The 13,045-nt window shown below is 49.5% G+C and overlaps 1 protein-coding gene across 6 annotated transcripts in view; it reads left to right on the top strand.

The window, feature by feature from the left end:
- The window catches only part of NRXN3 (neurexin 3), a gene marked incomplete at its 5' end in the record, with an annotated part of 994,726 nt that overhangs the window by 600,185 nt on the left and 381,496 nt on the right, over positions 1–13,045 (top strand). For 2 of the 6 annotated variants that reach the window (XM_082000676.1, XM_082000675.1), the window contains one exon: positions 5,552–5,795. The exons of the other annotated variants lie outside the window; for them this stretch is intronic. In XM_082000676.1, the coding sequence (XP_081856802.1) occupies positions 5,552–5,795 (244 nt within the window). Of the gene's footprint in view, positions 1–5,551; positions 5,796–13,045 lie in introns of those variants that run through there. 6 annotated transcript variants of the gene reach the window in all.

Genomic DNA, 13,045 nt, shown 5'->3' with positions numbered 1-13,045 from the left:
CTTGACATAAATGAGAACAAAACTATGCTCCAAAGCTGCTGTAATAATTGCTTATGCCAAACCGTGGTCCCTTGGAGCTGAGCTGAACTGAAAAGAGAATTAGACCTGCCCTATGTCACTGGTAACATGTAAGGCATATACCTCAACTTTTGTAGGTAAGTGGACTTACTGGATATGGTAAAGGAAAGCACAGAAGCCCTGAGAATAGACTGCTCTTTTTTTCAAAGGTACAGAATAAAACTGAGAACTACGGAGACCGCAGGGAGTTGGTCATATGCAGAAAAAGTACTGCATAGCAGCAGCTGTGTGTGTGGTCGTCAGCCCTGTCCTGGAGCAACCCTTCCCTTTCCCTCTGGATGAGCAGACACTGATAATTCTTTGGTACCGCTGGGTCTCACCTGCCTCTCGAGGCTGCCTGCAGAGAGGAGCGATGACAAGGACAGTGGGGCACCAGGGGCTAGTCTCAGAGCAGTTAAGTGCTGAAGAACTTACCAGCTTTTTGGTCACTGCTGTCCTCAGCAGTATTTGAAGTAGCTTGCTAAATTTTATAAAACTGTCTATAAGCCGGTCCTAAAGCCTCTACAGCATGCAATCCCCTCTGGTTTATTTTATTTTAATTAAGGCTCTATCTTAAGATCATAAGCAGAACCTGTTCTCGCCCTCCTTCTTGTTCTTGGAAAAGTACGTTTAAAAAAAAACACACACAAAAAACCGAATGGGACTATTTGAACCTTAAGAGAAACAGTTCAGTCTCGGGAAAGCTTTTGGGTGACAGGCTGTTCTAGCTGCCCTTATTCTCTTAATCTTATTATACAGCAGTGCACTGGCTAATGCCGTACTTCGTTAGTAGTAGTCAGTCACCCTGATTGCTAAAAGCTAATGGAGATTCCCCTTTGGATCCAGGTTTAGAGATCTGTGATTTTAGAGCAGAGCTGACTTTTTCAGTTCTGAGTGCAGCAAAGTAATTAGCAGCTAAGATTTAATAGGAAATAGAGAGAGTTGTACTTGCCAACACAAATAAGGTAAAGTACAAACTTTTCCTGGGCTTGAAGCCAACTGGCTCTCTTTCTGGGATTCTAAAACTCAGAAACAATTGCTTTATTATTTCTCATTTCTGCAGAACATGGTGGCCTTCTGCTCTTTTACTGAAAGAAACAGCTATGTAAGAAATAAGGCAACTTTGCTCATATCTGTAGGGAGCAACTTACGATGGGAACCATTATCCTTTAAGGTACCCATCTCAATTCTGAAGATACAAGGGCATTTAGAAAGACTGTATGTTTACCCAGAAGAACTGAACTAATAGGAAAATAACAGTGTCTCTTTTGAAGTAAATCTGGTGGGAATAGTGTTGTTGAAACTTCACTTCTGACTGTAAACTCCTCCTTGCCACCCAAGAGGGGAAACTGCAATTGAAATCTGCCCTCTTCCTGCAGTGGTGCTTCTAAATAAATGAGTCTCCTGTGAATTACAGGGCAGTAAATACATCCACCGACACCTAATAAAGCAAGGCAGAGTGAAGTTCCAGTACTTTACGGTGTCACCAGAACCCTATGATGTATTTATGGCCAGCTTCTCAGTTTTTCCTTTTTTTTTATTTATGTTTATTTTTAGTTGTGCTCCCACAGCTTGGCTTTCTTGTCCTTCCTTCTTTTTGCCTAAGACCATTTACCCAATGGTTTGCAGCGAGGGAAGGTTGGTAGGCAGAACTTAGACACAACGACTCCCCAGCATGGGGACAATATGCAGCAGCTCTCTGTTTCTCCTGTTCAGGGACTACCAGGCATCTTCTGTCTCTGGCCAGGGCAGTTTGAAGTGATGCTCATCTCCTTTGTACGTCCCCTGCACCTAAGCTGGTACCTCTGTATGTGGGGAAGGGTTGGTGGCAGATTGAGTGAGGAAAGGATCGGTGATTTGTTTTGGAGCTTGGTAATTTATTGTCCATTGAGGGCTCTGCCTCCCGCAGCAGCCCAAGAGGTGGCAAGCATGAACAGGGGCTCAAGTATGGAGAAGCAGAGAGGATGTGGTCTGTCAGACTGTTAAAGGGGAATTAAAAGCTCAAGGGTGCTACTGTAGTTTAGTCAACAAAGTCAGTCTTCTGTTTTTTCTCTTTCAGCAACAGGACAAATAGTTGCAGGAAAGTGGCAAGGAGTGTATCCATGCAGTTCCCCTGCTCTTCCCTGTAGAACTGTGCTTCCTAAAACACATCAATTTTCCATACAAATGAATGAGTTTTCCACCACTGCCTTCTGGAAAAGCAGCAGTGAGTCCTCATATTTAGATCTGGAGTCCCCTTTAAAATGATTGATGCTGTAATGTGTGATATGTTCTGCCCTTTTTGTAATGCTGTAGCCAGAGAAAAAGAAAGAAAGATGGCAGGAGGCAGATCTTTATTGCATTGCTGATAACTAGCTGGGCCTGAAATTTGTTCAGAACAGATTTCCTGTATTTTACAAATAAGCTATTCAGTGATGTGTATTTAATACACATCCTTTCCCCTTTCCCCCAGATCAAGCACCCTACAGTTTAACTACACAATAAATATTTCAGAGTACTTTGTCTGTGGACTGGGTGAGTCAGGACTTCTGTGGCGAGGGATGCAAGGTGGATGCCAGCAGTATCCTCATGGGTCGGCAGCCTTTCAAGAGTGATATGCCAGGTTATATTCCCCCTCTCCTCCCAAGTGCAGTTAGGAGCAAGGGGCAGCTTCCTCATGAAGACAAGATCCTTCTGGGTGTCCCACCACATATATGGCAGCAGCTCCAGGTTCCTCAACCAAAACTCAGGGCCAGGAACAGTTGTCTTGCACAGACAAAACTGCTCTCTGGCCTGTGCGTGGCACTGCAAATCCGCCAGGCAGCGGGCACCTGCACCGCAGGTTACTCACCCCTGTCTCCGGCTGTGTGCCCCATTGTGAGGTGGGCTGATATTCACACTCTAAGGCTAACAAATGGCCACCAAATCAGTCAGTCGTTTATACTAACAGCATGTACTGGCTAGGATGGAGAATCTCGGTGTCTCTTCTGTTCAGTTCCCCTGTCTATCACTCACGGGCTCAACGCCTCTGAGCCTCTGTTTCCTTATCTGCAGAACGGCAAAGTAATACCTAATGCTGTTGAATGGCTTCATTAATAAAAGATTTTAAAGCACTCTGAGATTCTTAGGTGGCAGATGTTGGATAAATTTGAAAGTAATATTCTTGCTTTCCAGCTTTACCATCCACAATCATTGATTAAACCCAGAAAAACACTGAAGTATTTCTGACTGCTCTAGCCCCTGATTTAGATCACTTAAACTATAGCATAAGTTACTTGAAAATAAATTGGAGCATATCAGGCTCAGCTAGAAGATTTGCGACTCGGGCTGATCATTACGGGTTACTGATGTGTTGTACTCAAGCGAGATCAGTGACCGAAAACATTGCATCTCTGCATTAGGGACTTATGAGTCAAGCAGGTTTCTGAGGTGCATGTGTGCACACCTACAAACATGGATCTAGAGGGGAAAACAAGGAAGCTTACAGTCATGAACAATTTATTCCGGTTTGAATGAATAAATGAAGGAGAGAGGCAGTGCAGTGCAAGGCGAGTCCTGGGGCTGGCTGTCTCTTTTTCCAAAGTTCCTTACTGACTCCCTGAACGATCTTGCATAAGTCACTTCACCGTTGGTGCCTGGCTTCCCCAGTGTGGCTGGGGATTTTTGCCATGCAAATTGATAGGCAATACATCACTAGGTAATGCTATCACATTTATTTATTCATTTATAGGCTGCAAACTCTGGCTGCAGTCCTCGTTCTCCAAGGATTAAGTGCAAATATACCCGTTTGGACTCGGCCTATTGTTGCAGGAGCATTAAAAAAAATAAAAAATAATAAATAAAAATAATAAAAAATATAAAATAAAAAAATAATAAATCTGCAGCAGCAGTACGGAGTTTTAATGGGTGCAGTCAGCCCAGGTTCTCACTTCGGCCTCTGCAGCTGCGGCCGCAGGACCAACACTAGGACGGGGCGGCGCGGGGGGACGGTGTTAATTACGCGCGTCCCTGCAGCGTCACAGCGGGCCGAGTACCGGCTGCGCCGCCCCCGCGCCCAGCCGCCCCCGTCCCGCCCGCACCCTGCCCCGCGGCTCCTCCGGCTCCGCGCCCGCGGAGGGCCGCCCCTGCACGGCGGAGCGGGACCGCGGCGTGAGAGGAGGTGCCCGTGGGAGATGGGGTGGGCACGTTTCCTCAGTGGATGCTCGGGCCCGGCAGCCGCCGCGGCCTAGCCCCAGCCCGAGGGCGCGGATGGGCGGGACCGGGGGCCGGGCACCGGTTCCCCGGGGCGGGGCGCTCCCCTCTGCCAGGGCAGCTCTGGGAACTCCTGCGCGAACAGTTTTGGGGGTCCGGGGTGTATACCGTTGCAGGCAGCACCACTGGCCCACCGGCCCACCCCCTCCGCGCCGGGGCCGGAGCCGGGACCGGGACCGGGACCCAGCGCCGGCGGGGCCGTGGGGGCGAGCGCGTGTATAAGGCACCGGCGCATGAATGGCGGGGGCGGTGCCGCCTTCCTCTCTGCCTCCCCCGGAGCCAGCCAGTCCCTCTGCGGAGAGCTGCCGCCACCCTCATTGGCTCGCCAGTGCCGATACATTTGCATACGGCTCGCCTATTCGTGGAGCCGCTTCCCCGGCCGCCCCGGCTGCGCTTCACCTGCGCCGCCGAGTTGCCGGCACTTGGCGCGCCGGCCAGCGTATCCCGCCCCCGGCTCCGCTCCGCGCCCCGCTCCGCGCCCCGCCGTGCCGCCGGACCCGCGCCGCCGGCCCTCCGGCCTCGCCTCCGCGCCTGCCGGCCTGCCTTGCCTGCCCGCCCGCCTACCGACCTGCCTGCCGGCCTGGGAAGACTTGACGTTGTCCTGCCCGGCTGTGCAGTTTAATCGGCTTGAGCCCTTGGTCGCCTGGATCCGGTGGAAGGAGGATAACGATCTCTGTGTGTGTGTGCGCGCGTGTGCGTGTGCCTCGCAATTCTGCATTGCAACACTTGCTAGTGGAGAAGCAACAGAAACCCCCTGGAATTGGGATAAAAAAAAATCAAAAATTTACCTGGGGTCTCTGGCTTTTTCTTCTTCTTTTTCGTTTTCAGTAGTCCCTCTCAGCTTAGTGAGAGACAGGGATCGCAGGCAGGGAAAAGTCCTCAAGGACCCCGTGATCCTGGAGGAAGCTGGCAAGCGCAAGCTCCAGGACCCTCGCGCTGACATGTGCGGCTTTCCTGCGCTCTCCTGGAGGCTCGGTACGGCCGCGGGGTTCCTGGCACAGTAGATCCAGCCCTGGGAAACGGCGCGTCTTATTCTTCTGTGTGTGGTTACTAACCTTCCCCCTTCCCTCCCCTTCCCTCCTAGCACAAGCTCTCTCGCACAGACACATACTGTCTCATTGCCTCTTGAACACACACGCACGCCCTAGAGCCACGGAAGCGACTCTCCTTTCTGCTAGCATGGGTCCCCTGGCATCATGAACCTTATCCTCTCTCCCTGGCTGGAATTCAGACTGCCCGTCTGTAGGTGCCCTGTGCCTTGACCATGCACCTGAGAACAGACCCCAGCATTTGCCCGGGACGCCGCCCCGCCTGGACCCTGTGGATGTGCTCCCTCTTTTGGGGATGTATCGTCAGCTCTGTGTGGAGTTCCTCTAACGTGGCTTCTTCTGCCTCCTCTTCCTCGTCTGTATCTCAGGCTCAGTATGAGCATCACTTCCACGGCAGCAAGCACCACTCTGTGCCTATCTCTATCTACCGCTCCCCTGTCTCCCTCCGAGGAGGACACGGTGGGTTCCCACTCTTGTTTTTTTCTAACCTTTTTGCAGAGCAGCTGGAGCAGCAGAGAGGCAACAGGGACGATGGCTCTGGGGGAGGGGGGTCCTCCCAGCCCCTCATCTTTCCGCCGTTAGCTTCCCCTCCCCATTAACCCTCCTTTCCTCCCCTGCCCTCTCCCCGAGCGGAGCCCGGGGCTGAGGATGAGCCGCTTCCAGAGCCAACTTCCCCGCCCGGCGCGGTCCAGCAGGACGGAGGGTGGGGGCTGGCGGGGCCGGGGCGGGCTCGGGCCGCTCTGTGCCGGGCGGCAGCGCCGGACACCTCGGAGCAGGCGAAGGCGCCCCCGCGCCCGTCCCGCTGGGGCTGGGGGTCCTCCGGGAGGGGATCGCTCACTCCCCGGTTCCCGGCCCTCGCGGAGCCGTAGCGGCTACCGTGCTCCTTGCAGCGGCGCATCGTCCCGGCCGGCCCCCCCCGTCTTCCCGGGTGCCCCGCCGCGGGAGGGCCGGCCGGGAGCTTGGGGCAGGCGCCCGCCGCGGCTTCTGCCCTGCCCTGCTCGCTCGCAGCCTTCCTCGGTGAAGTTGTCGGGTGGCTCGGGGCATACCAAGGCAACGGCGAGGTTTCCTTATCCCGGCTCCCTGCTTGGTGCCTGAGTAGGGGCTTCCCGGGAAACTCAGGGGCAGGAAATAATAGGGAGTGGGCTTCCACTCCGGCAGCAGTGGAGAAGGGGAAGAGAGGGTCTGAGAGACACCAAGGGAGAGGGGGGGACCCGCCAGCATCCTGCCCCTGAAATGCTGAGCAATGCTCAGCAGCTGGACCAGCACTGCCTCTGCCCAGCTCTCCTGATTCTGCCCACCCGGAGAGGAGTTGGCTCAGGCCTGGCTGACATGAGGGCTCACCCTCATCTCCACTGTCACTTCTCCCTGTGTCCCTTGGCTTCTGCCTTCAGCCACATCAGCCAGGAGAGGCAGGCAAGCCAGGGCCTGGCCCTTTCCCTGCAGGGCTGCAAGTCAGGGCCAGGTCTGGCCAAAGTGTGAATCCCGCAGCAACTCTGCTCTGCCACCTTTTAGGCAAAGGTAGTGATGTATTGGAAAAGTGACTAAAATCTCTGCCATTGTACCCAGCTCTGTCCTTCTCCCTCCCAGCTTGCTTTTCCTTTAGCTATTCCTATTGGAAGCCCTTTGGGGCAGGGACTGACTGATCCCTCATATCCCTTGCTTTTGCACAATAAAAACTATCTTACGTGGTGCTTGAGTATTGCTGCAAATAACAGGGCTCCTGCTGCTAATGATTAATAACCCATAACTGAGTTTCACATGGGTGTTGCTTAACAGATGGTCTTGATGTCTGGCATGGCACTGGTTCCCTTCCCGTGTGGGGCCTGAACGTGTTTCTCTTGCTTTCTGGGGTGGATGTGAACTTTGGGGTAGAAGTGGGAGATTAATAGTCTGACAGGGTGCTTCCACTTGTGTCTGCAGAACTGGCTGCGCGCGTCCAGCTCGACCGCTTTTGCCCAGCACCGTTTCGGTCCTGAGTCCTTGCCTCTGCAGCATGGTGCTGTTCTGCAGCACCCCGGGCTTCCCCTTCCCGCACTGCCAGAGCACCCGCAACCTGCCCTGCAGTGCTCCCAGCCGCTCTCTTCCCGCACCCTCCAGCAGCTCTGCCAAAGCACCTCCTGCTAGCGCAGCCCTGCTCTGCTGGGGCTCTGTTGTGACCTGCAGCATCTGCCTCCTGGCTTTGTTCCTGAGCCCCTTCCCGCTCCAACATGCCTCGGCTCAGACCAGCAGACCTCCTTCTACAACTCTGCCGGTGTACCTATAGCCTTAATTGGAGGTCCATCCCTCGCTGTGCCGTTTGAACTCTTCAGGCTACTCTGCTGGCCATCCAAGTGCTTAGCTGTGACACTCCAGGTTTCGATAGCCCTGTAACCCCGATGCAGCCCTGCTAGCACTTCCTCCTAGCACCTACTGCAGCCATGTCATGCGGCATTTCAACCAACTATTCCAGGGCTCTCCCCTGCCTTCCCCTCTCCTTCCAGGTGGTCCTCTCCCTCATTTCTGACACCAGTTCTTCTTCTTCTTCTGGCCCTGCGCTGACATGCTTTTCTAGCTGAGTGCTCCTGTGATGGAAGGGTATAGCAAAGTCTGGCTTATAGGTCACTTGTGAGGAAAAGAGATAAGGATGTTGCAAAATGTGATAGCGGTTAGCCTTGATGTAAGAGGCAGGCAGTAGTCTGCAGGAGAGTCCCCATTCTGTTTCTTGGTCAAGAAATTATAGTTCTTTTCTCCTTGATGACTTTTCCATCTGCTCTGAAAGCCCAGCAAAGCCTCATTTAAGAGCCCTGAGCAAAAGGTGTTATCAACTTCAGTGAGAGGCATTTTTTCTGGGTCCTCATTGCAGTAAGGAATCAAGGGAAATGGAGAGCTCGGGCTGGTACACAATCCAGCATGAGATTTTTTTTGTTTTGTTTTCTAGTCATGCCATGTAGCAAAGCTGGCATGGAAACCCCCTTTGGCCATGAGTAAGGGGCGGGGGTGTGGAGAGAGAGAGGAAAAAGAGACCACAAAGACAGCTGGTCTTGTAAACACATGCATGGTTTATTTTTGTGTTTTCTTTCCCTGTTGCATGACAGGGGCCCTTGGAATTTGGATCTGTGACAGTGTTGAGGAGTCAGATCCCAGGGAGGCTGTGCACTTTTTGTGTTTCCTGTGATTTTAATTTTTTTCTTTGCTAGGAGGAAATAAAAAATTCACTCTGACTCCTGCCTTAATTGATGGCTACATTCATACTGGTTTTGGAAGGAATCAGGTCAGGACCGTGGTCACCCTGCCATGTTGCCTCCCAGTCCCGCAGTGCTGACCATTGTGGCTCAGTTTTGTATCTAACTGTATTTTGCTTTTTTCTTATACGTCTCAGTAGATTTCAGTCTGCTGGAAGAAGCAAATTAGTATCTAGAACAGAGGAAAGGTAAATGTCTTGCAAGCAGCGAACACTTGCTTGGAGTCTGTGTTCAGTGCTCCTTTAAAATCAGTGGAAAACCTTCCCATGGCTTAACTTGAGCAGGACCGAGCCCAGATCTGGCAGTCGCTACGGTGCTGGTGTTATGAGAGTTAATTCTGAAATCACCGAGCTGGTGCTTTCTGGTAGTTGAGCTGCAACCTGCAAATGTAAATCTTGGCACAGCGCACCTTCTCAAGGAGAAAGTCTTTGTAACAGGTTTACCTCTCTGTCAGCAGGGGAGCAAGCGCGGCCAGGCAGGGGACTTCAGCAAGTCAGAAGAAACCTTTTTCCACGTAAGGACCGTCCTAGACTGGCAGAATCTTTCTCCCCAAACAGTTGGAAGGGAAAGCCATGCTTCCTCTTCGTTTCACTAAGGGCTTGTAGGACAGAGGGAGGAAAAAAATCCAACCATGGAACAAAGTTGGGGCTGTGTTTATTGAAAGTCCACATGTGCTTCCCCTGAGCTATTTAGCACCCTGCTGGGTCATCTGCTTTACCAGAGCCTGCAGCAGTGGCTTCACAGCCTCTCTTTCCATGTCTTCATCGCCTCAGCTGATGAATAATGCATGACTTCAGCTGACAGATAAAATGAAGAGATTGGTGTGTGTTTTGTCTTAGTGATTAATTAATTAATTTGGTTTCTCCTTTTCTCCTCCAGCTTTTTTTCTCTGGCCTTCCTTAATGGGTGGGGAGCAAGGGTGTACAGAAGCGAGGTGTGATGCCTCGTGCAGGTTGCCCTGGCCTTCAGAGTACTGCTGCGTGGCGGCAGCTGTGGGAGCAGTGGTGGGCCTGGGGCCATTCTCTTTTGGTTTTCACTTTGTGGGGACTAGGCTTGTTCAGGCTGTTGCTCAAGTCACGGCAAAAAGCGAAGGCTTGTCATGAGGACTGGCAGTAAGCAGTCGCCAGTTCTTGTAGGTGTAACTCTCAGGCCTGAGTCAGTTCTCAGAAGTCCTGTCATTTATATCTCATATCTTTTTTTTTTTTTTTTTTAAATTAGCAAATGAGAACAAATGCTTGGACAAATCAAGAGAGTGTTTCCATGAAATAGGCAGGTATTCCGCAAACCAGTGTCAAAGCGTGCCACACACAGCTATGACAGTGTACCCTCTTTATGATGCACATCTACTCCTTGCTGCTCCTCCAATGTGACCTATTCCTCATCTCAAGCGTCTTTGTTACTGCAATCCCACCTTTTCTGTACAATAGAAAACTAATTCCCAGTCCTTGGCCCTGCCCGTTCCCCAGTACCAACCAGGACCTTCCCTGTTCGTCCATCATTGAGAGATTACTTTGAGAAAAGGTTGGTAGCTTTAATAAAAGGGAAAAAATCATCCTATACAGAACAGTCAGTGATCCAGTAAAATTAACTTCATTCAGAGATGAAATTAGGGTTGCAGTTAAGTTCTGCAAAGGTGAAAAGCTAGAAGTCTGTTACTATTTGACTTACTTTTTGTAAACTTTTATATGAAACAGTTTCTGATCAGGTGCTTTGACTTCTCATTGTGCTGTCCTGTGCAGTGCTCAGTATTAACTGTTCCCAACTCGGAATAGCTTGCACTGTACTGTAAAATTGAAGCTTAAGTTTGTTTACCTGGTACTTCATTCTGGGAGATCCCAGTGTTCTTATGAGATCTGGAACATGAGAAACCTGATGTTATTGTTGAACTCTGTCATTCTGATTTAATATATGTCTCTGTGCCCTTTGAAACATTGCTCAGACCCATGCTGCTGAAGATGCAGTCGCTTAAGACATGTGTTTAAAAAAAAACCTTTCTGATAGCTACTTTGTGCTTGCTCAGTATCTCATAGCACATTTTGAAAAAAAAGTGGGACTGCTAGTCTGGAGTCAGAATTAGATCAGGGCTATAATTCCTTTGCAATTTAGACTGGAGAGAGGTTTCCTCTTCTCTTTATCATTTCTGCTTTTGGATAATACAGCCCTGACTTGTCAAGCAGCTGCCACATTCTACTGCAGAGGTGACTGCGTTTCAAAGACAGAGGAAGGATCCTGCTGTATGCTTCGTATAGGCATTGAAGTTGTAAAGAATATTGGGATACGTGACACAAGCTACACAGTCAGAATGCTGCAAGAGGAGAATGGTACTTTTTATAATATTTATACATTCAAAAAATGTAAGACATTTTTCTTAAAGATGATGGTCAGTTTTCCTTGTCATTTGGGGTTGTTTGGTGTTTTTTTTTTTTTCCTCTTCCTTTTGCCATGGCATGAAAATACATGCTTGAACAATGTTACAGTAGTCACTGGGTTGTTACATATAGTGCTGTTGGAAGCTGCAGATTACTTACACAGGTCTTACTAGAAGCAGGAAAACATACCTAGGTCATCTAAGGAGAGAGTGCTGAAAAGAACATGATAGTCTCCATCTGGGCGTGGGAAAGTTCCATGATTTGCCATACAGAAGGTAACTGGAAAAAGGTAACTGGAAAAAGGTAACTGGAAAAAGGTAACTGAAAAAAGGGCTTTTATCTCTGGAGATAAAAAGTGCAAGGAACAGAAATTTTGTCTGGGCAGCACACAGGATGACCATATTTTCTCCATTTCCATGTGCTGTGCCCTTAAGAAGGCTGTTTGTCTGTGTAGTTGCCCAGGATGAGAGTCCTGTGTGGGTTGGCAGATATTGTTTGGTTTTGCATTTCTGTTGTTCTGCTGGGCCTTGATAACTGTGAAAGATCACTTGCACTAGAGAGAAAAAGGAGGTTTTCATGTCTTCTGTGTAACCTCTGCACACAAGACAACTTGCTGTTGTGCAGTGGCTCCAATTTGTTGTATGACCTTAATGAAACATGGCCTTTCTCTCTGACTTGTTTCCTTCATCTGTGAAATGAAGAGAAAACCATTTATCTCCTAGGTGAGGTGAGCAGTCCTGGTGTACCTGTGTGCTTTGAGATCCCTGACAGAGAGTCACAGAAGTGTATGAAATCCCAATAGTCGTCTTGGGCTTCAGATGTCGGAGCAACTTAAAAGACCAGCCTGCTTCGATCTCTGCTTGAAGGACAAGCAAGACTCCTTCAAATTTTGGACATAGATCCCAGTAGTGTTTTCCCTCATGGCTTTAAAGCCTGAACAGGCTCTAGTGCCATATGGCAGAGTTGGTGTTTCCAAAAGAGCAGGAGAGTATTTCGTCCGGAGTGCCGGCTGTGCCGAATTCCAGGCTGCCGCCGGAGCCGGAGGCCTGCAATTTGCCACGGCTCCCTCACGACTCTCACAAATTACTTCTCTTGTGCTCTCTTTGTGTGTCTCTGTGTGTTGTTTTTGCACATTAAAACATAACTACTTATACCCCTGAGTGACTTTCCCCCAAACTATGAATTTAAAGTACTTCCGACACTGTCTTTTGGAATTTGAATATAATTATATGCTTTGGGTGGAAATTGTGGTTTTTGCTACATAAGAAACTAATGGAAATGATCTGCCTGTTCCTGTAGTTTACAGATTATATGCTTTAGATCTGGGGATGTATATTTAGGCTGCTTTGCTGTATGGTGTATTAAAATGAAAATGAAGTTGGTGTGAGCTATAGTAGCTGCTAAGCATGAATAGCAGGCTGATAAAAGACATTACTAAATTGATCCAGTGCTAAGGTTTACTTTATCATCTCTTAGTTTTGCACCTTTCATCTCTTTGCATTCTTGATGATGGAGAAGAGGAGAGTGGAAAATATTCCACAGTCCATAGAGGGCCTTGTGTCTGCAGAGACTCAAGGGACAAGGTGAATGAATCAGAAAGATGTAAGATGTTGCTAAAAAAAGACCCTGTGCTTATTCTGTGAATATCACATGGTAAAGAAGCAGAGAAGACTTTGTTTTCTAGAGGGCTCAGGAAAAGAGTACCATCAGGGTGGCTTGCCTGTTCATTCAGCAGGCCAGGCTCGATGTAATAACTGTAGAGTAAATCCATCTCCATGCTATCTTTGGAATGTGGTTTTGAATTTAGAACAAATTCAGAATATCTACATAGAGCAGATCAAACAACTGGAAGGGGAGAGGAGGTGAAGTTGATTTTTCTCCAACAGTTTGACCTTTAGCATCACAGTGGATGACATCAACTGGATGTGTTTGAACCCTTTGGTTCCTTGCTCATCTGCTGTGCTGCCCAGCAAGTGTTTTCATGACTCCATGTTGCAGCTGGATCCTGCAGTTACAGCAGCCTGCGGCTCCGTCTCCAGCTGGTTTGCTTAATGACCCCAGCCAGTGGAGATGTTAGAGGGACAATATCTTGAAGTGTTCCTCTCCGGCTGGTTCTGCA

Source organism: Phaethon aethereus (genome assembly GCF_964289735.1).
Source record: "Phaethon aethereus genome assembly, chromosome: 5".
Taxonomy (NCBI): Eukaryota; Metazoa; Chordata; class Aves; order Phaethontiformes; family Phaethontidae; genus Phaethon; species Phaethon aethereus.
The sequence above is the reverse complement of the archived record's forward strand: the minus strand, read 5'-3'. Positions and strand labels throughout refer to the sequence as shown.